The sequence below is a fragment of the Tursiops truncatus genome, chromosome 17, assembly GCF_011762595.2.
Source record: "Tursiops truncatus isolate mTurTru1 chromosome 17, mTurTru1.mat.Y, whole genome shotgun sequence".
Lineage (NCBI taxonomy): Eukaryota > Metazoa > Chordata > Mammalia > Artiodactyla > Delphinidae > Tursiops > Tursiops truncatus.
Genome location: NC_047050.1, coordinates 51,427,370 through 51,450,963, shown reverse-complemented (window position 1 = coordinate 51,450,963; position 23,594 = coordinate 51,427,370). Strand labels below are relative to the sequence as shown.

The window sequence follows — 23,594 nt, the reverse complement described above, 5'->3', positions numbered from 1 at the left end:
CAAGTGTGTGCAGAGTGTTTTTGTGAGCAAGTCTGTGAATAGACTGCCCAGTGGCACTCTTACATTATGGTTTAGGGCTCTGTCTTACTTCAGGTTACAAAGAAACAGAGCCTGAGATGTGGATTTTTGTTCAAGTGAGTTTTTAAGGGAGTCCTCAATAAGGGAAGGAGAGAAAAGGGAAGGAGAGAAGCCATATAGGGCAAGGGAAAGAAAAGGGAGATGACTATGGTCTATAGACTAGCTTCAATCTGATCCCAGGAGAATCTCTTGATCACGAACTACACCCAGAGCTGTTCCACTTTGAGACAAGGGGGCTGGCCTTCCGTCCTCCTGTATAAATTCGTCATTTTTTGTGGACTACAAGAAGGCAGTGGTAGGGAGAGTTTTAGCCTCTCACAGCTATTCCTGTTTGGCTAAGAGCAATCTTCCGGAAAAGCAGGCAAATGTAGGTCATTATTGGCCAACATTTAGAGCATCTGGGGACTGGGTGAGCTACTCAGTAATAGAGATCTGGGATTGTGCTAACAGTATCCCAATAAAAGCACAGGACTCAAAGACATATTTTTAAATGTAATATTTTCTTCATGACGTAGATGTTAAAATTATATATTAAATCTAAGATTCAATGATAACTAAATAGGAGGTAACAGCTTTCTAGTGGGGAGAAGCTCTACTGAGCCAAAAAACACTGCAGTTCACCAATTATTAAATGAGGAGGTATGGGGTTGTCATCAAAATAAGATCAGATGAAGTCAAACTATTTATGAAACACTGCATTCCTCTGAAGAGATGCATATCTAATTAGCATTATTTCTTGTCTTCTCTCTATACTGAAAATGGTCAAAGAGCTCTAATGGAAACTTTCTTTCCTCCAATATTGTCTTATATCTAAATTTTTTGAAGAGCAGCAGTTATTGGCTATATTCTTTCAAGACTTAGAATCTACGTGGTTCAGCTTCTAGAAATATCCTGACACCAACTAACCTCTGTGATTGAAAAAAAAATCACTGTTCAAAGTTTCTGCATATTTTTAGTCACAATGATTATAATGATTCCCATTTAATTTCCAAGTACATGTTGGGGTGCATATAATAAGATATTTGTAAAGCAAAAGGAGACAAAAGAGGGAAGGGAAAGGGAAGAAATGATAGACATGACTTTCATTCCTAATGACTATTAATGGAGAGATATTAATGTACAAATATACTTCTGACCCATTCTCTATCTTTTATGTTTAATGATGGTGCTATGTACGATACATGGGAAAAAAAAGTATGAGAAAATATACATATTAAGGCCTAGCTTCTTCAACTTACCTGAAGACACAGATATGTTAAATACTCTTAATTTTCATAATGCTGATTGAAATTTCATAGACATAAACAGTTACTTTAAATTTAGCAACTTTCTCAGATCTATGGCAGGGGAAGAAAACAATGGAAAACTGTGATGACAGAAAAGAAGAAACTGAGTTATCATATATTTTACCTTATATCGGGTCTATGTATAAATATTTTTGATTGTTCAGTAGTGTCAACCAGCTGTATGTTCTTCACATGGATTGGATGCTGTAAATCCTCATTTAAAGGGTTAGTAATGAATATCACATTAGTTTCACCTGAACAAACATTTTTAAATCCAACAAATGTGGAACCTAAAACATAAATAATAGAAACACAATTATTTCCTATAGAGAAAGGGTAAAATCAGTTTCATTTCATGTATATTCCACCAAACACATCATTTAACATTACCTTGAACATGGAACTCTTACCTTATGTGGCAGATAAGTCCACCACTATTTGTGGACTGTATCCACACCACTGAGTAGTCCTCTCCCATATTTTCTCTGAGCTTGGCATATTTTCTCTGTGATTTGCATTGGACAATGGGACAAGAGCAATTGTAGTATAAACAGATCTGAAAAGTGCTTGCATATTAGGGCTCACTCTCTCTTGGTGTTCTTGGGGAATTCTGTGATTACCAGCATGTGAATATGCCTAGGAGACATTTGGCACTCTCATTACCCCATCAAGGGCCAGCACCAGCCACCAGACACAGAAGTGAGACTGTCCCAGACTAACCAGCCCCTACACATCTTGTAAAGTGATGGCAGCTCAGTGAATAATCCCAGGTAAGATTAGCGGAAGAATCACCGAGCTGAACAAAACCCAAATTGCCAATCTACAGAATCATGAGCTCATAAACGGTTGTTTAGAGGCTTTGAATTTGGGGGATGGTTTGTTATGCAGCAAAGGCTAACTGAAATATTATTGCTCTCCTGGTCTTATTGCATATATTATGTGGCCAAAAGATAAAACTGATTAGATCAAAAAACGATCCCCTTTGCACTTAAAATCCAGTAACTCAAAACTGAAAACAGCAAAAAGGGAGTCCAAAAAATTCTTAAATTAGTTATGTGCTATATACTACCCTGCTTGACTGTATTTTCTCCTAAGAAAATATTGTATACACATGAATATAAGCCTGTAGATGAGTATCAATAAAATACTATAGTAATAGATGCGGTTTGTTCCCTGTGTAGATCTCCTTTATTGGTCCTAAACCTATGTAGCATGTTAAATAATTTTTGGCAGGGGTATCATTACAAGTAACACTAAAAAATGATAATTTGTTCTGCATTTCTGGGAATTAAAGTTATGAGAAATAATATGTCAAAACTTAGATGTCTAATTTATTGAACTGCTTTCTTTCAGGTGACACTGGTTAAAGTTATCATGAAAGGGAGATTTGCTAAACTGAAATAGAGAATGGCTCAGCGTATTTAATGGGCGAAGCGAAAATACTTGGTATGTTTACTACATCTATTTTAATTATTTTACATTTTTAAGGATGCAGCCTGGTTCAGTGAAAAAGCAGCAGATTTTAAGTCAAGAGATCTTGATTCTGATCCTAGTTCTGCCAGCAGCTGTGGGAGTTTGGCAAAACATTTAAGTTCTATGAACTAAAATTTCTGCAGTCATAAAAACTTCTAATAAGATATAACCCTAATTATATAAAAGGGCTTTACGATTTAGAGAAACTAATTAATATTAAATCACTAGACCAGTGCTTTTTCTGTTGTTTTAAAAAGAAAATGAAATGTCAGTTCTTTTATATGTATGAATGTTGCCAGGGAACTATTCTTGAAATTGACTCTGATGTCTGGTTTCTTTGCTTGTCGTATTGAGCAGATTAATTTAATCATTATTTTTTTTAACTAACAATGAAACATCACTAGTTATATTCTACGTATTCTTTACAGAACTTAACTGAGTAGACTTTCAAAGACTATGTTTAAACTTGCCTGAGATGTCCAAAAGACCACTGATGGCATTGTAACTCATGATCCCTGCATGGGGTTTCCGCGGTGCCATGTTATGTGCTGAAGCAAAGGTAGGCCAGCAAATCCCACTTCTCCCACCTTTTATAAAAAGAAGAAAGTTAATGAAATTTGAATATGCACTCATATGAACCCCAAAATTAAAAGTTCTAAAATCTTTACCTGAGGGAGGTCTAGAACTTCGATGGGCAGCAGAAAGTTCAATATTGGGATCATCATTAGTTAGGACATCAGAGCAATTAAATTCAGGGCTACTTCCAACAATTAATGAGTTCTATTTTAAAAAAAAGTTCAAACAGTAAGCTTTAATAATAACTTTTCTTAAAAGAAAACGTAATAATGAATAGTAATGAATGCCACTGTAGCAAAACACAACCTGTATAACTTTGAGAAGTGGATCATTCATTAAACCAAGTTAAAAAAGATGTGATTTTTGCCCCAAGTGGATGACATTCAAAGTCAGAGGGGGGAGACAGGCATGTAAATAATTATATTTAAAGAGATGTTATGTTTCCATGATAGGAATATGTGCAAGGCAAGTAGGAACAAAAAGAGGAGGGAGTGTCAAAACTACCTAAGCTGGTTCAGGAAAGACTTCATAGAGATAGTGAAAATTTAACTAATTGTGGCAAGATTAGCAGGTGATAAGCAAGAAGAGCTGAGGGAAGGAGTGGGGAGAGGGAAGGAGGCAGAAGGCAATGAGCACAGAGGCAGGAGGTGTGGCCAGTAGGGCAAAGAGGTCAAGAAAATCATCTGTATTCAAGAATTCTACCCTTGTCAGAGTTGCTCTTTCTGCTTTGTGTGGCTGCGTTCAATTCTTACCTTAATCTGCACTGTTTTACTGGAAATTCTGTGAGATACAGCAGGTGGCGTGTAAATCATTGAAGAAATGGCCATTCCATTGTCAACCAGGGTCACGTTATAGATACGCACACTCTCCGTGGTCTGTAACGGAACTTGGAGGTTACATCGTATGAAATATAATCATAAAAGAAAATAAACAATCACTGTTTTGGGATCCATTTACCTGAAAATAAATTCCGTAATCCCAGCATGCCCAAATGGTAAATCCCTGTATAAGAGAGCATCCAGGAAGGCCATCTTGGTTCATATAGATACCAAATAAACCTCCATGGGCTTCATTGTCAAACCACTTTTCCAGAGAATAAGACTGACCTTTGAAGGAAATATGGAACCAGTAAATTAACATTATGAATCAAGTCATAGAGTTATAAGCAGTATCAGTTAAAGTTGAAATTCTTTTAAAAGTTAAATATATGAGTCTGATGCAAATTTTAATAACATGATCAAATATTTGTATGGTTCAGCTACTTACAGTTTATTCTATTTAGTATTTCTCTTATCTAATTTGTCTCTTCAATGTTACTCAGAATAATTGTATATTCATTTGCAAAAGTTTACTTTTGTGCTAGCACCCTTAACTTATTATATCTGATTAAACATGAATTTCTTTAGAAAGATTATGAAGTTTGAATTCAAACAAGGCTAAACTTGAAAAACACAATGATACCACTTGCTGTCTATAAATGTTACGGGTTCCTTCTGGTCAGCCCATTTTCAAGTTAAGTGTCACTTCCTTAGAAGGCCTTCTCTGACTACCGGATTCATACATAGTTAGCACCTCAGTCACTTAACATGGCAATTAAAATTTTTTTCACTTTGATATTTAATTACTACTTATTTGTGAATTATTCATCTCCTCTCTCCTACAAGAACGTAAGCTTCATGAAAGAAGAAACTGTCTAGCTCCTTCATGGCCAGATTCTTAGAGCCTAGACGGTAATGCAGAGGTAGGTGCTCATCAAATACTTCTTGAATTAATGTATGCATGATCTTGGGAAAGTTGTTTAGCATTTTATAACTTAAGTTTCCTCATATATAAAAAATTATAATGTCTAATTCAGGGTTGTTTCAAAATGAAATGAAATAACCCACATAAAGTGCCTCAATAAATGGAAGCTATACCCATTATTAATATACAGGATAATTAAAGTGGATTTTCACGCAAGTTTTACTTATGTACAAATCAGATCAGTGGCCTTAAAAACTCGTCCCAACCATGCATAAATTTGAGGATTCCCCATAAAGAGCAGCACTGCCTCCTAAACTGTACTTTGTACCAGTTCTCTTGTCCAGGTTCCCCGGGATCTGACTTCCTCCATCTTCGATTGCTTTTCCCTTCTTGCTAGTGTCCTTTGAGACTGACATTTCACCTATGGTCGTCGGCCTGGTTTCTATTGTTTCCTCCCTCAGAAGCTGTCTGCATGGCTACACCTTGGTTCTGCACAATGTAGCCCCATGGACAAGGATGGCTCCACCTTTGGACCCACGGGTGGCAGAGCTCCCTTCCCAGCATCCCAGCCTGTCCCTTGTTAGGGAGATGAACTGTGTAAACTGATGTCCCATTCCGGGAACTTAAACCCTCAGTTCCTCTGTGACGCCTCATATTTCAGTTGCTCCTTATAAACACTCCCGATTATTTAGGAAGATCAATATATTCAGTGAAAAATGCATTACGTGGCATTATACATATTAGTAAATATTCACATTCACAGGTCATATTTTGTGGTATGCGGGCCTCTCACTGTTGTGGCCTCTCCCGTTGCGGAGCACAGGCTCCGGACGCGCAGGCTCAGCAGCCATGGCTCACGGGCCCAGCCGCTCTGCGGCGTATGGGATCTTCCCGGACTGGGGCACGAACCCGTGGTCCCCTGCATCGGCAGGCGGACTCTCAACCACTGTGCCACCAGGGAAGCCCTATATTTTAAAAATTTAAGTCAAAGAAAAGCTACTTTAAGCTGTTGGGAACTAAAATATTTAAAAAGAACATACATCAAGGAATCAGTTATATCTGTGGCGAAGTTGTTTTATTCCTTCAAAATGTACTTTGCACAAGAAAAAAATTAGCTGAAGTCCAATAATTTTTGAATTTACAGAAAAAAATGCTTATTCAAAGAAAATTCCATTTCCTTTAGCTAAGTTTCCCAAGAGGTAAAGCCAGCAGGTCTAGCATTCTTTGACTTTTTTGATTCAATAATTAAGTTATCTGGTTTACAAGTCAAGAGTTTATAGAAAGTTATACAGTAATAAGTGACCAGTCACCCTGTTCCTACTCACCTTCAATGACTTTTTGCTTTTACACTTTCAGTGTTTCTTTATGTAAATGCATATACCATACATATTCTTTTGTTCCCTTTCTAAGTAACCTCCACTTATCATTTTAGAATGTTCTGGTGATTTCTCCATATTAATACCTAGTATGCATCTTTTTTCCTTCTTTTTTTTAGAGGGGCCCAGTGTTCCAGTGTTTGGCTTTATACAACTAGCCCACAGGAACTGGACACAGGGTAGCTTTCCATTTTCTGCCAGTACAGGCCAACGCTGTGATGAATAACCTTGTTCACAACTCTTTTTCTAACTGCTGTAGAGGCAACTGTTAGATGACAGGAAGTAGAAATGCTGAGTTAAAGGTAAATGCCTCTATAATTTTGGTAGCTATTGCCAGATTCCCCTTTGTAGGGGTTATATCATTTTGTCCTTCAACCAGCAAAGTGTAAATGTTACTATTTCCCTACAGCCTTGCCAGGAGAGCAGTTGTTCAGTTAATTCTTGATTTTTACTAATCTGATAGAAATGTGTCTGAGGACCCTCTGTTCATGTCCTTTGATTTTTTTCATGCTTGCAGGCTTTATCATATGAATAGTGAGCATGTATTCCTTTAAAGCGGAAGCATGAAGTAGTGACATATCCCTATAGGCATGTATCTCTATGCTTACAAGTTGCTTTTGGGAAAGTGATGGTGGGATAAGATAATCACTGTTCAGTACCATCAAACAAGCACTGAAGCTGTTGTTAAGAGTTTTTGGATCATAAACATGGAAAATAGTTATCTTAAAAGCCTGTTTTTAAAGGATCTATCCTTCTTTTATTCCCTTGATACTATTAGTCAACACACCTTATCCTATTCTGTCCTCCCCCATCTCTCTGCTGATCCCTTTTGTTTATTTTCATCCCACTGCTTCTCGCCCGGACTACTCTCTCTCACTCTTGTTGTGTCTCCCCAAGTTCATCAGACCCAACTGTCCACCATTCTCTACTTTACCCCCTCTTTTTCTCCCTTACACTCTCTGGCTCACTCTGTCTCCCTGGTTATCCCTCTGATTTTCTCTTTCCTTCTCATCTCCTCTACAGTCACAGGGATAGAATAAAGATACCCTTGTCAAGGAAGAGCTCATGTCCAGTGGGATCAGGAATGCAAACACGCTGTGGCAGGCACAGCTAGTGGCATGGGATTGGACAGAAGGACATGAGGGTATCACAAGGACAGGGCTGGTGACCTTCCTCAGCCTGGGGCTCAGGGACCTCCCTGAGGCAGCGACTGTGAAGGGGAGGCCTGGGGAGCAGCAAGGCCCGGTCTCAGGAGGGTGAGGATGGGGACAGGGTCTCAAGAGAGGACCTGGGGCTGCAGTGTCCTAGGGCCAGGGAAGAGCGTGGCATCCTGGGGCTGCTGGAGAAGGGTGATAGGGGTGAAGGATGAGAAGAAAATTGGTTTTAATTTTTTCTTTAAACCCAATATTATATGGAAATAATTTAGTTTGTTGAGTTCTTTCAGTGCCCAGGAAGAAGCAATATTACTTTTCAACTCACAAGCAATAATTATTTGTTTCGAACAAATTTGGACAAGTTATTTCCTAATTTTAGTGTCTCTATGCCAAAGACTTACTTGAGCAAGGTTCACCATTGATGCGATATCCTGCCCTTCCAAATCCAGCCACTACGTTATTTTGTAAGACTGTATTGGTCCCTCTATTTATCTAGTATAACGATAAAGAAAATGCTTTGGGTCAGGCTCTTACACAATTATGCAATGAGAGCAGGTATGCAACATACACTGGAAAACTAATTATGACGATACTTCCAGGAGTAAAAATTTAATTCACATTCACCCCATTCAAATTTATAATACAAATGAAGTACTGAAATTACCTTAGCTTCTTGGTGTAAACCTACCACTAGATACTATACTTTAGACTTCATTATAAAAGTACATTAAAGAGGTTACTTTTCATTTCTGTCACAGAATCCACTGGACGTGGTTGAATATTAACAAGCCATAGACAAAATTCCAGTATTATAACAAGGCTACAAAAATTTTATCACTCTTTTTTGGTTATATTCTGTTACCAATTTGATTTATTAAGAAAAAGACAACTAAGGCAATTACAGTGGACCATAAAATTCAGTAGAGGCATTCATTAAAGAAAATCTGCTATAATAAAAAACTGGGTTAGAACAAGTAGATAATTACTAAACAAATTTATTTTATGAGCCAAATCAGAGTGGTAGAAAATGAAAAGTATGAAGCACAGAAGGTTTAGTTCTTGCCTACATAGAATCAGCAAAACGGTCCAAATCTCACTTATTTAAAGCATGTTAAACAGCCTTATTTTTAAAGATTATGATAAAAATAGAGTCAAATGGAATTCATAAAACTAAAAAAAATGGCTTTCAAAAGATATAGATAACTTTAAAGATTTGGAATTGACATTTGATTACATTCTAACATCTATAAATAGACAAAAAGAGAACATTATTACCTTATAAATGTATACTAAGTTCCAGGCTTTCAGATTTTGCTTTAAGGTAATTATTAATAGTTGTACAAAAACAAAATTCAATCCTTACTCTATCTTTCAAAGAGAGCTTTTTAAATTCCTTTTCTTTCCTATGGTATAAGTAAGTAAGATAAAAACAAGAGGAAGCTATCTTTTCTCTAAATCCTCTCTGTACTTTCTATTTTCTTGCTTACAATCTCACTCTACATCTAAATAAATACCTATAGTAATTGAAGAAACTTCACGGGAAACAAGAAAGGTCCAATTAGTAATATCCGATAAGAGTAAATAACATTGCATATAGAATCATAAGAGTTTTAGATGAGAAATGGATTTTAGAGATTTTATAGTCTATCATTATAATTTTGCATTTAAATTCAGAGTTAAATAGTAAAATGTGTAAGGCATTCAGTCAATTAGAAGCAGAGAGACCCTGTAATGGAACTTGAAAGCAATAATTAATGTTGGAGAAGCAAGTAAATAAGAACTATTTAAACCAATGGACGTCAACACAGAGAAAAATCCAATGGCTACTGGAGCTCACAACATCTTTAAAGAAAGTTCATTCACTCCTTTAATCAGCTCACTTTATCCACAATCTTTATCTAAGGAAGAAATCATTTTCAATGACATTTTGAGATTTACAAATTCTACAGAAATTATAATCTTCAATAAGGGAATTACAAATTATAATTTTGTCTACTTATAATTTTAAATTTGTTCACACTACCTCAATTGCTGCATGCCAGAGAGTTGAGCTCAAGTCTTTTCTGTTCTGATAGGTTCCTGGCCAAACTGAAAGTGTAACCAAGTTTCCTCGGACTCTGTTGGCATCCCCCCATATTCTCATGCCTGGAAAAAAAGAAAATTCCCCCAAATGAGTACTATAGGGAATGTCTTTCATTTCTTCCATGAAATTAGTTTTCTCATCTGAACCTGACAAACAAACCCTTTTGATTTTAGAGTGAACCCTCTGAACTCTTTTATACTCTACCTCTTTAATAGACTACCTGAATTAAAATCTTTTGTTAAATATGTGGGTTCACAGGCTCCACCTTATATTTTAACAAATATACACACAAATTTTATACACCTTAAATGAATTTGTATTATGCTTTAGACTGATATTCAAGAAAGGACAACCCCCTAAATCAAATCAAATATATATTTTTTAAAAATTATCTTTATTTGTGAATAATCTTTTTGTTTTATATGTGAGAAGTATGTTAAAAGTCAGTAATTTAAACTATTGGTGATTAAATAACTCACATAAGATCATGGTCTGGTAAATAATTCTTCTAGAGCTGTACTGTCCAATATGACAGCCATAGCCACATGTGACTACTTAAATGTAAAGTAATATAATTAAGTACCATTAAAATTAAAAATCCAGTTTCTCAGTCACATTAGCCACATTTCAAGTGTTGAATGGCCACATGCAGTTTAGTAATTACCATGTTAGCACAAACATAGACCCTTTATTTCCATTCTTGAAGAAAGATCAATTGGACACCCTGGCTCTAGAGTTTGCAGACAAGGCTGTCTCAGAAGACATGTTATTGGACCGAAATATTATCATATTACCTTCCCCTACTGTAAAGTGAATCACGTTATCATCTATGTCCAATCCATCTGTCCCAAATACACCAATTGCAGGGGAAAAGCCACTGTGAAAAGCACAGCCTTGAATATAAGATGAGCCACGTTCTTGAATCTATAAAACATCAGGATTCAGTGAACATTTTAAAAACAAAGTTAAAGGATATTTAAAGAAAAAAATTTGAAGTAGGTGATTTTCAGAAAACAAATCTTGATAAACAAAATACTCAATTTACATTCCATGAAAGAAGATGACTTCCCAGCAGACCTTTTAATGCTGGGAAATTTCCATATATCTTCGGTTTATGATTAAAAAGAGCAAAAAAGAAATGCTTATTTTAAATGTGAATTAAAAATTCTCAAGTGCTTTTCTATGCATTTATATTTCTATCATTACCTATAAAATGCTAAGGAACTAAAAATTATTTTTCATAACAGTTTATTATATGATGAGCAGGGATTTTTTTTTTAACCACGGAAGTCGATACTCAAGGCAGGGGTTACAATTCAAATATCTGTAGGAAACAGTCAATGAGTAGTTTAGGGGTTTCAATTCCAAACCTACATGATTTAAAATTTTTATTTATTTATCTTTATTGACATATAGTTGATTTACCACGTTGTGTCAGTTTCAAGTGTAAGCAAAGTGATTCAGTTATACATATATATCTATTCTTTTCCAGATTCTTTTCCATTATAGGTTATTACAAGAATATTGAGTATAGTTCCCTGTGCTATACAGTAGGTCCTTGTTATTTTATGTATAGTAGTGTTATATATTAATCGCAGACTCCCAATTTATCTCCCCTCCATAATATATATATTTTTAATCTTATTTTATTTACTTTTCATATTTTTATCTTATATTGGAGCATAGTTGATTAACAATGTTGTGTTAGTTTCAGGTGTACAGCAAAGTGATTCAGTTATACATGTATCTATTCTTTTTCAAATTCTATATAAGAAATATGCTCTTTCTCATTTTTTCTTAAATCAGCAGCCCTCTAAGCATATTTATTTTCCCACTTTTGACAAAGGCATGGATATACAGATATGCTTTTCATTTGAGAAATTTAAGCAACACTCACTTTGTTTAATAGTAACTGTTTGGAAATATTTTTGGTCATTGTAAAGTAAAGTAGAGATGTGAAATACTATTATAGATCTTCAATTCTTTCACCTTTTGTGCTCCATTTTCCATTTTTTTTTTTTACTGACCTTAAATAATGCATGAAATGGTTGGCATCAAATACTGTTGTAGTCTAAAAATGTTAATGGGAAATACATCTAAGAAAGTTTTATTATATTGATTATAGTCTTAGCAATTCTAAGATATGGGCATTTAGTAAAGTTAAATGAAAATCAAATCAAAATCAAAATACTTAATTTTGGGTATATGCAAAAATTAAAATAAAGTACAAACCTTTCCCAGGTTAAGAAATGTTACAGCGTATCTTGGATCCGTGCTATCCCTGAAGCCCTCTTGACCGCTGTGATAAAATTCCACATTACTTATTCTTGCATTTCCTAGTGGGGAAAAGAGTTACACATTTTTTTTCCTTGAAGCTGAATAAAAATTTTTGAAAAACTGCTAAAGTTTTTGTAATTTTCCAAATGACAAATTTGTTTTCAACTTTTTCATGAAAATTGTATTCATTTTTCTTTGCCCTTTTAATCCAAATAAGGCAATGTTTCTGAATTTGTGTTTTTACTGCCCCTCACAAGAACCTTTTCAGACATTTCTCTTTCTGAATAGCGTTCCCTCTCCATGACATTTTAATACCACAGATATACTACATATCTGTCAAGGTATGGAGGCCCTTTGGAGGACCACAAACTGGTTTTTTTGCCCCCAAGAGTCAATTTTCACCTATTGGTAGTGATACAGTCCCTGTTGAGAATGCATGGCATGAGGCACAAGTTATAATTTACCTGACATTTCAATTTTGATGCTCTAAAGAGCTGTTAAGGACATAATCTTTACATAATTTTTTCCAGAATATGCATTGCCAAGTATCTGCTGATCGGTTTGTCATAAGTGCCACTGAAGTGACAAAAGGCAATTTCATAGATTATTAAGAACAGCAATAACAATGCATGAGCCATGACTCTGTGCCAAGCTCTGTACTAAGTGCTTAGCAGGCAATGTGTGGTTTAATTCTCACACAACATCTGTGACTTCGGAACTTTTATAATTCCTGTCTTCTATACAGGGAAACTGAGGCACAGAGATTCATGGCTGGTAAAAATACAGTAGAGGGTATTCCTTGTTTCAAAAACTGATATCTAATAAAATACATTGGAGAAGAGTTATTTTACACTAGAAGGGAAAAGCCTGTCTGGAAATCCATGAGCCAGCGATTAGGTGTATGGTGGAGAACATAAGATTAATAAGATAGATACAGAGAAGAAATGATTGCTACTGACCCTGGACCTACAAAAGCCATAGATGCATTTTCTTTACTTACATCACAAAATAATTTCTTGGAGCAAGGAAAGGTTGACATGTGAATAGGGTCCATCATGGGACTTTAAGTATCCAAGATCAGAGTAATTTCATCCCTCTAATCATCTAATTCTTTATCTTTAAAAAGAGGACAATATTTATGCCATAATACTATGAGGACTGAATGACATAATATGTGTTAAGTGCTTAGCACAGTGTCTGGAATCTGGTATTACTTTATGATCCTCATTACTATTCTCCTCATCAGTTAAGCTTCTGTTGGCAGATTATGACCAATAGGTAGAAGTTATAGTGGGACAGCTGCTTGCTCAATATAAAGATTTTCTAAAATGAGAGCTGTTGCAAAATGGAATAGGCAGTATTGTAACCAAGTGAGCTCCTGCTGAAACAATTCAAGTCAAGAATAGAGGATTACTCCTGGTACCCAGATTGTGAGATTGAAACACCAGCTTCCAATAAAAAGAACCAGGGTTACTTGGAGGAAGAACTTACTCCCAGTCTCAGCAAGAAAAAAAAAAAAAAATTACAACATGTGCTTGTCATATCAGAAAGTGAAGAAGCTAAAAAAAAAAACCCAAAACAGTCAGGGACTTCCCTGGTGGCGCAGTGGTTAAGAATCCACCTGCCAGTGCAGGGGACATGGGTTCAATCCCTGGTCTGGGAAGATCCCACATGCCTCAGAGCAACTAAGCCCCTGTGCCACCACTACTGAGCCCACGCACCACAACTACTGAAGCCCACGTGCCTAGAGCCCGTGCTCCACAACAAGAGAAGCCACCACAATGAGAAGCCCGCACACTGCAACAAAGAGTAGCCACTGCTCGCCACAACTAGAGAAACCCCGTGCACAGCAATGAAGACCCAACGTGGCCAAAAATAAATAAATAAATACATACATACATAAATTTGTAATTTAAAAAAAACCGTCATAAGGAGGAGGGCTTAGGCACCAACATGAAAAGGTTCTGAAGGTCAACGAGAGGGCATTTTCAGTATCAATAAGGTTAACGTTCACAATGGATTAGAACATAACAAATATGTTTAAATCCATGGAACTAATAATGATACTAATAACAAAACAAAACAAAACAAAAACCCCTTGTTACCTTTGGAGGATGCTTGGCAACCAACTCATTGTTTTGAAAACTAGTTAATAAGAGGAAAGAATCAAACATTTTTTCTATCTAAACTATCCTTCAGGGTAGTCAAACAGTGGTCTGGGGAAGCTTCTCTTTAGAGAAATATTTGAGATTATAAATGAGGAGGGAATAGTAGAATTAAAATATCACCATTTTAAACCTCAGTGATTCAATAGATCCAGGCGATGATAATAACTGCTAACATCACAAAAGGAAAAACAATCGTACATTATATGCCTATTAATGGAAAAATAACAACCAACTATGAGGAATTATTGCCTAAAAACTGAGTCCCAGTCTGGTCAATTTGCCAGTTCTAAATTTGCTACTTATGCATAGAAAATACAAGGGAGGCAGGGACTAGTTAAATTCTAGGGATGCATCACTAAATTCAGACTATTGGAAACACTATAGGACAGATGACTTAACTTCTTTTATAAATAAATTGCAAGGAAAGAGAAATGAATTAGAGATTTAAGATTCATAACCAATTGCAACATGGATTTTATTTAGACCCCGATGAACAAAGACAGTGAAAGAGAAAGAAGGAAGGAAAGAAAGGAAGGAAAGGAAAGAAAGAAGGAAAGAGGAGAGGGAGGGGAAAGGGGAGGCGGGAAGGAGGGAGGAAGGAAGGGAAAGAAGGAATGAACTGGAGGATTCTGAACAATCATTTGATGTTTAGACATTGTTACTAACATTTTAAAATCTGATTCTTAGAGATGTTTTTAAAGAAGTCTTTTAGATTTACACACTGAAATATTTCTAGATGAAGTAATACATGGTTGCTTCATTCATAATAGCCAAGATATAGAAACAACCTAAATGTCCGTTAATGGATGAATGGATACAGATGTGAGATACCTCCCTATCTATCTATCTATCTAAAACATTCCACTGTGTGTATACATATATCATATCATTCAGCCATGAGTGAGAAAGAAGGAAATCCTGTCATTTGGGACAACATGGATGGACTTTGAAGGAATTATGCTAAGTGAGATAAGTCAGAGACAGAAAGATAAATGCTGTATGATCTCATTTATATGTGGAATCTAAAAAAGCTGAACTCATAAAAATAGAGAGTAGAAAGGTGGTTATCAGGACCTGTGGGGTGGGAGAAATAGGGAGCTGTTTAAGGGTATAAACTTGTAACTAGTAGATAAAAAGTCCTGGAGATATAATGTACAACTTAGGGATACAGTAAAAATACCATATTATAAACTTCAAAGTTGCTAAGAGACTAGCTCTTAATTGTTTTCACCACACACACACAAAAATAATAACTATATGACATGATAGAGATGTTGCTAACGCTACTGTGGTAATCATATTGTAATATATAAGTGTATCAAATCAACACATTGTAGACCTTAAACTTACACAATGTTATATGTCAAATGTATCTTAAAAAATATACACTTGCTGCTTCAAAATAATCCGTGGGCTTGAAGAAAGTCGGTGGGCTCAGAGATCAAACAAGACTGGCCAAAGTTGATACCTGTGGTAATTGGTGATGATAAGCATTATATTATACATTTCTCTATCTTTGAAATATATTTGAAAATTTCCTTCAAACAAAAATAACAGATCAGTGTGCTTGTTATGAAACGATTTCTGTTTGAGGGCAAGGTTGGGCTAGCTGTTACCTAAGGTCCTTGTTAATTTGATAATTATTTTGCCTATAAAGATAAAATTAGTAGAATAATGTTAGGAATTTGGTTCTGGAAGGTGGTACCTGACTGCATAATCCCTCTCAAGCCTTTATTTTTCAATGTGTTAAAAACAAGACATCAGGCCCAAAATGGAGTCACTTTTGCTAAGCCCTCCATCATCAAACAAACTTAATTACAGTTTCAGTTCTCCTGAAATGGAACCTTAAACCAGTCCATCACGAATTGCCTGATCAGCATTGGTTAGGTAATCTGCCTCATAAACCTCTGCCCCCACACGGGAAGTAACCCTGCAATAACCAATCCTCTTTTCTGCCTAGTAAAACTACCTTGTTCCCGCTCCCTTCTGCCTATAAAAGTCTTTTATTTTGCACAGCTCTTTGACGCTCCTTTGTATCAGCTAGATTGGATGCTGCCCGATTCATGAATCCTTGAATAAAGCCAGTAAGATCTTTAAAATTTCCTCAGTTGGATTTTGTTTTTTAACACAAATGGTCCTGTAAAGGAGTGAGGATTATTTAAGAACTAAACACAGAAGAGACCCTGCTACACTTCATTTAGAAAAATAAACTGAATTTGTACTAACCTTTAAATGTCACCATATTTGCAGTGAATGAGCTGACTAGGATGCGTGCACCAAAAGATTCCTTCAGCCAACCTGGATAATCCTCACCAAGTATTTTGATGTTCCTATTCAGTATCCCAACATCAGCTGCTAACGTGTAGCTCTGACCGGTTTCAGGAACAAGGTAGCTTCCAGCTGCAGCGGAAGGACAGTTAGATTATTACCAACACTAAGAAATACCTGTCTTTATTAGTTTCTTTGCAGCTCACAGACCACGTAACTTTCTAATATGCCAGAAGTCAACACAAATACATGAAGTGATTAGACTTACACGCTTAAATGTACACAGATGGCAGTCGGAAATTATACCTTTTTATTTATAAAATAAATATAATCAAAAGTATTTCTCCTATTTACAGCAAAAAGGTTATTATAATCAGCACTTACAAACTCACTGCTTCATAGGTATTTTGCAAACACTTCAAATTATACACAAAAACACTCTTTGAGACAAGTTGGGAAGCTTACTGTAATTTTAACAGATGAGGAAATGAGATAGAGAAGTAAATGAACTTGCCCAGGGCCATGTAGACAGTCAGCAATACGTAGGTATTACCTCTCCTGATGCCTAAACCTTGGTTTGTTCCTCTTTTCCTGTGACATATTTTGTACCAACTACAATTCTTTATAAATATGTAGTAGTATATCAAACATAGTCTGTACATTTACATCTTAATAATTTTAAAACAGAACCTAGGGGCTTCCCTGGTGGCGCAGTGGTTGGGAGTCCGCCTGCCAATGCAGGGGACGCGGGTTTGAGCCCTGCTCCGGGAAGATCTCACGTGCTGTGGAGCAACTAGGCCAGTGCGCCACGGCGGCTGAGCCTGCGCTCTGGAGCCCGCGAGCCACAGCTGCTGAGCCCCCGTGCCACAACTACTGAAGCCCACATGCCTGGAGCCCGTGCTCCGCAGCAGGAGAGGCCACCGTAGTGAGAGGCCTGCACGCCGCAATGAAGAGTGGCCCCTGCTCACTGCAGCTGGAGAAAGCCAGCGTGCAGCAGCAAAGACCCAACACAGCCAAAAATAAATAAATAAAAATTAAAAAAACAGAACCTAAATTACATTCTACATTTCTAGAAGTCTTACCCAAAACTTTAAGACAAGCAGGTACATTTCAAGCAGAGAGAAGTGTTTGGTACTTTAAATGAAAGAATCTATACTGTTGAACTTCAAACACTGTTTTACGATTAAAATGTTCTTCAAAGAAACCTTTTTCTTTTGATTTAAAGAAAAAATATGTGATATAGAATGACAGACACGTGTTTCTATCAAAATACTGCTTTAAAAAGTTCTTTTAAGTTTCTTTTTCATGCAGGTCTGATATCCACCAGTGCATAATGCCACCTTAGCTGTAGTTCTCAGGAGCATCAGAAGTATCTGAATGGCTTTTCTAACGTTACACTCCTGTCAGCTTCCACTTCCTGGGATTCAGATGAAGGTAGCATGTGAAATGGGGAAAGGCTGGGGTGCTGGGAAAGCCCTGATCCTACAAGTTGAAAGATCATCTTCAGTTGATTCTGATTAATACCTTCTTTCCTTGAGAATTAAGAGTTTTACCATTTTGCTGCAGCTTGTCTAAGTGCAGTTACCGCACTTGTGTCAATGAAACAAATCAGGACAAAGATGCTCTTGGATCAAGGGTGCTCAAATTTCAGTGTGCGTAAGAATCTCTAGAAGCTTGCCTAAAACAGAAAGTGTCAGCCTTATCCCATAGAATGTAATGGTCACTGCTGAATATTTGCTGAATGAATTAATACACACAGCAGGGACTCTTTGCAGCCAACACACAAACAGTAGCATCCTTTGGGTACCAGTGCCAATCTAAGTGAAATGCTCCTCTAAAAATCTGAGATGTTTTATCAAATGACTGTAATTACAGAGGAGAGCACTAAACTGTGAATATTTCGAGACATTTAAATTATATATCTATTTGGTTAAAGAACAGCCACTTACCAAAGTGAGTATAGGAAAGGGTATCATTGAGAATGAGAATTTTGTGATCATGCAGGATTTTAACGATACTTCTAATTTCAGTCTGGTGGAAATCATAGCTTGTGGTTGTTATCACAATCTCTTCTCCTTCCTTAGAAAAATTCAAGTGCCAAATTCAAGAACAATTTTTAAAAAATAGGTTTATATTTCTTAATAACTATTAAATAATTCTAATTTAACTTACATTGGTTACAACCATGGTATTATCAGCGAGAACAAATCATACATTTAGGTCTCTAAAATAAATATGCTTTTGTTTGATAGCAAGAATTCTATATTTTGAATTATCTCAACATTTCCTTAAGTTGAATTCAGTCACTTAATAAAATCACAGGTGATATACATTTTTAAAATTAGATATATCAAAGCAAATACATTCATATTTTTATTAAAAATTGCTCAGGATAATACTCTTAAGACTTAAAAAATTTCCCCCAGATTTTTTTTTTTTTTACACAGTTAACTATCACTGGATATTCCTGAAGGGTAAGAAAGGCAGAGATAAGTGACAGAGCACGGTCAAGTCTTAGAATCTCTGTATATCATATATGACAAGCTCCTCTTTGTCAACCAAGTCTCTGCTCAAAAGTACTTGCAGGGGACGAAAAAGAACTTTTTCCTCTACCCTTCCAAGTTCTCAGCTGGGACCCCTGTAACAAAAGTCATTAACAAGAGAAAAGCATATAGATTTATTCAATATAAATTTTACATGACACGGGAAATGAAGCCCTGAAGAAATGGTTAAACCTGAGCATTTTTATGGAAGAGTGGAGAGTAGAGGAAAATTGTCATAGGGTATGAGCTAAGTGTAGGAAACTGGGAGAAACAGCAAGGGTTGGCCATTCAGATTCTTCTCTGTGTCACTTTGTCTTCAGAGCTGAGGATGTCTCTTTCCTCTGGGTATAAGGAGGGCAACTCTCACATGAAGGTTTTGTGACCTGCTTCAGGGGAAAGCCAGAAAGTCCTTCCTGCATGTGCAGAAATTTCTTCCCTTAAACTATTCATATTTTGGGATAGCATGTCCTGAACCCTGTCATATCCTTGAGAGAGGCTTTCTCTGGCTATTCTGTTTAATGTTATCTGCCACCCTCTACCATGGCAGTCTCTATCATCCCTGTTTTATTTCCTTCATCACAAAGATTATAATCTGAAATAACACACATTTATCTGTTCATTTAGTGTCTGCCTCTCCCACTTCAATGCAATTTCCCCTATAGTTTGACCAATTTCTTCACAAATGAATCCTCTATGCCTAGAAAATGTCTGACATTAGGCTAAATATTAATTATATAAATAATATGCAGAAAATATTAACTGGATAAATACTAATAAATGATAATGGGATGAATAATAGGGATATTTAAATCATTTAACCACCTTTTAAAAAGTAATCACACCTCAACTATCACAAATATGAATATATTGTAAGTAGCTTATAATAACTCTCAATAAATCCTCCTTCTATTCACTGATTTTACACTACATTAAGAGAGCCAACCCCATATGTTTTGATGATTTGTATTCATTTACTCAGACTAAGCCTCACTTTGTTCTGCGACCTTATAGCTTATTCTCAGCAGAAAGGAACTGGCTGAAATCTGAGAGCCCGGAAAAGTAATCCATCCATTTCCTTGACCCTTTTGCATTAAAAAGAGTATTTGTAAAACATGTGAGTCTGTGGCCTATGCAAGCCTGGGAGTGTAGTAGAGATCGGAATTGCCACCATTCATATTTTACCAAAATCTCTTATTTAACTTGGGCATGTTTTGAATATCACTGGGCATCAGGATTTGTTTTCTTCCCAAATGCTTAACATGTAAAATCACAAATTAGAAGTAAAGAGATAACCAAGATAACAATAAAATGTATTTAAAATAATTTTTTTCTGTTTTGCAAGAATTTGTAAATAAATATTTTTTACCCCCAAACTTTCATATTTTCCTTTCATAACTAATATATACATAATGTTCTTTATATGTTCTGAAGAACCTTTGACACCACAATTTTTAAATGCCTGCTATCAAGTCAGCTTTCTGAGTGCAAGCTAATTGCAAAACATACATTTCTCTTCTGGTTAATCATGTGACAAAATAAATGTCCATTGGAATAAAGAAGAAACCTTAAGTTGACCCATGGCGTGTTTTCACTTTCCACCACATAGTAATTCCTCTACCTGCCAATCCACAGCATCCATCAGAGAGAGGACTTTGGAACCTGCCTCTGCGGTTTCTGAGAGCTTAGTTTTATATATCGAACGTGGAATTCCATGAAGATCCAGCTCACCAAACACCCCTACAGGAGAAAAACACACTTCTATTTATTCACTGCATAGAACTGAGTTACGTGCTAGTATAAAATGAAACAGTTAGTAGATATATTTTAATAAGCGACTGAACATTTTAGAATGAATGGAAAGAATTGGGGTTATCTGCTCAGGGCTATATAAGAAGGCTTTGGCCCTTTGCCCTACTTCTAGGAATCTGGTCTCTATAAATTGAATTAGTATACAAGGATACATCAATGAGGATGTTTAATACAACAATATTTGGAAATATTAGAAAAACTAGTATTAATCCAAATGTATATCATTATAAGAATGAAGGAGTAAATTAGAATATATTACTAATACTGTAGTAATATGCTATAAAAATGAAGAGTGTTACATGTTAAGTATCAATCTGGAAAGATATTCATAATATGTTAAGAAAATTGCACAGTAATATATTTAGTTTGACCATGTTTTTGTATAAGGCACCACAAGTCATTTTATGTAATATGAATACAGGCATAGATAAAAAGCACGAAAAACACATGTAAAAATTGCTAATGTTAGTTTCCTCAAGGGGAGAGTAGAAGATGTATGTTTTCTCTTGATATGGTTCTGTGTTGCTAGAAATGTTATTTTTGAAATAAAAAAATAAACACATAAAAGCAAACAAAAATTTTTTAAGACTGAATTCGTTTGCCTCAGGAAATTTTTCTTTAAGATTTGAATTTGTCTGTCTCGCAAGAGCTAATTCAATTTTAAGCCACTTTTTAATCCCCTTTTTTATTGTCACTGTTTTAGAAATTGTACATCGGAGCAACTGAAGCACATTTATGTGTCTTTTAAATAAATGTGCAGTGGTATTAATAAAAGCAGTTATTTATTAGGACCAAATTAAACCCTCTCAGGTCCTTTGCTTTCTAGGCTCAAATAGGAATATGTACAGCCACACAAATGCAACCGGAAAATTAAAACTTAGCAACAGTTGTGACTGGATAACTGATAGTGAGGCAGGAGACATAAGGGCCCCCAGGACAAATGGTTTGAGTTCATTCCTTGTGGACGGATACTCCGCGGTGGGAATAACAGGACAATTGAGAGAGGAGGCTGGGTCCTGCCCAGATAGAAGATAAGAGACCACATATTCTTCATTCTTGAAGTCAGGAGACCTCCCCAACTACACATGAGCAGAAAGGCTCCTTGGAGGTCAAAAGGGAGTGATTCTAAGTGATGGCAACTAATGCTCACTACCCATAGGCCTCTTTGGTAGAATCCATCTTGGCTAAGAGATGCACGCGCACACATGGGAAAATCCTGAGATACACCAAATACGGACTCTGAACCAGGCAAATCAAAATGATTGGTCAAAGGAAACAGGGAAGAAATGCCCCATAAAAGTGATTCAAACTGCCACGAGGGTACAACTCTCTCTCTGAGTTCACCCGTGTGCCTATCCAAAAGTACTGTACTCTTTTTTTCTCTTAATAACACTTTACTTGTTTCACTACTTTCCGTCTTTGTGGGAATTCTTTTTCTGTAAAGCCGTAGGGCCAGGGCCTTGTCACTGACCACTGGTGTAGTGGCTAGGATTTGGTGCTCTCATCACTGCAACACGACCTCTATCACTGGCGGGGAACCAAAACCCTGCTTCAACACCCGAGATCAACAGCAGAGCCAACTGATCCACAGATTTTTAATACTGTGTAGGAATAATGCATAAGAAAGTTACCTTTTAGGGGAAAAGTACTAAAATATGAAAAATATTTTTGCTTATATAAAAGAAAGATTACGAAGAAAACCAGATTAGAGAAACAATATACATATGGAGTGATTCACTAATGTTAGTGTTGCAATAAGTTACATTTTAGAAATATGCACATCTGTATCTATTTTAATGTGACATGATTTAATTTTTTAAAACCTCAGCAACTTTTATAACCTGTTACTACAAATCAATGTCTGTAAAAACTTCTGAAACCATAACATCATGAACTCATAACAAGTCTTTTAGTGCTACATGTTTTAAAGTAGATTTGCAAAACTAATATGACTCTTTTGGTATCTGGAAACACATACCTAGGACCTTTGATCCTTGATTTGGTCCTTCTGGAAGAGCCCACTCTGGAGTAGAATGATTCCCTCTAAGAACAATCTGTAATTCTCCTTTAAAAGGGTTATCTTCCCAGCCACCAATTAATCTACCTCCCTGCAGTGAAGCAGAAAATTGTTAATACTTCAAAACTGAGCAGGAGAAATTTCCCCATAAGAAAGGAATTAGGAAGACTGGCAGCCTCCCCTAGTAAAAATGAATGAATTTTTGTTTTACAAAGAACAGTACTGTAACTAGAAGTGACCTTAATTTAACCCATCCACTTTGGGATGGGCAGTTTAAATGATTTTTCCAAGGTCAAATTCAACATCTACTTACTGTCAGAACTGGACCTGAAACTGAGACCTCCTAAAACCTAAACTAGTGCTGTTTGAACAGATCACACTGTACTTTAAAATAATGCGGCATATATAAAATATACTCTCCTATTTATATCTAAGCTATGTTATTCATGAGCCGTCACTATTAATAAAAATTGCTATTACTAAATGCTTGCTGATTCTATGCCAGGCATAACATGCAAGGTTTTACATATTTTATATCATTTAACCTTTACACTAAACCCATGAATTGGAATTACTATTCTCATTTCATAGGTGAGAAAACTGATGCAGAAAGAAGTCAGATAACGTAACCTGTTACCAAACTATTAAACAGTGAGGTAAGGATTCAATTGTAGCATTAATCTACCTCTAAGCTCTGTATCTAACACCTTTAAAGCATTAAAGGCCTAGTTTTATGAAAGAAA

The 23,594-nt window shown here is 36.1% G+C and overlaps 1 protein-coding gene and 1 long non-coding RNA gene across 2 annotated transcripts in view; one reads left to right on the top strand and one right to left on the bottom strand.

The window, feature by feature from the left end:
* The window catches only part of PKHD1L1 (PKHD1 like 1), a 154,671-nt gene that overhangs the window by 25,190 nt on the left and 105,887 nt on the right, over positions 1-23,594 (bottom strand). Inside the window, exons 56-68 of the mRNA XM_019942265.3 lie at positions 22,813-22,942; positions 20,644-20,762; positions 18,432-18,561; positions 16,441-16,614; positions 12,002-12,105; positions 10,564-10,693; positions 9,710-9,831; positions 8,088-8,178; positions 4,371-4,519; positions 4,166-4,288; positions 3,506-3,617; positions 3,308-3,424; positions 1,489-1,654 (exon numbers count right to left, since the gene is read on the bottom strand). Of these exons, the coding sequence (XP_019797824.2) occupies positions 1,489-1,654; positions 3,308-3,424; positions 3,506-3,617; positions 4,166-4,288; positions 4,371-4,519; positions 8,088-8,178; positions 9,710-9,831; positions 10,564-10,693; positions 12,002-12,105; positions 16,441-16,614; positions 18,432-18,561; positions 20,644-20,762; positions 22,813-22,942 (1,667 nt within the window). The remainder of the gene's footprint in view (positions 1-1,488; positions 1,655-3,307; positions 3,425-3,505; positions 3,618-4,165; positions 4,289-4,370; positions 4,520-8,087; positions 8,179-9,709; positions 9,832-10,563; positions 10,694-12,001; positions 12,106-16,440; positions 16,615-18,431; positions 18,562-20,643; positions 20,763-22,812; positions 22,943-23,594) is intronic.
* On the top strand, positions 3,309-23,480 carry LOC141276931 (uncharacterized). Its single transcript, XR_012327319.1, has 3 exons — positions 3,309-3,396; positions 5,078-5,154; positions 23,443-23,480. It is a non-coding gene; the product is annotated as an uncharacterized lncRNA (long non-coding RNA).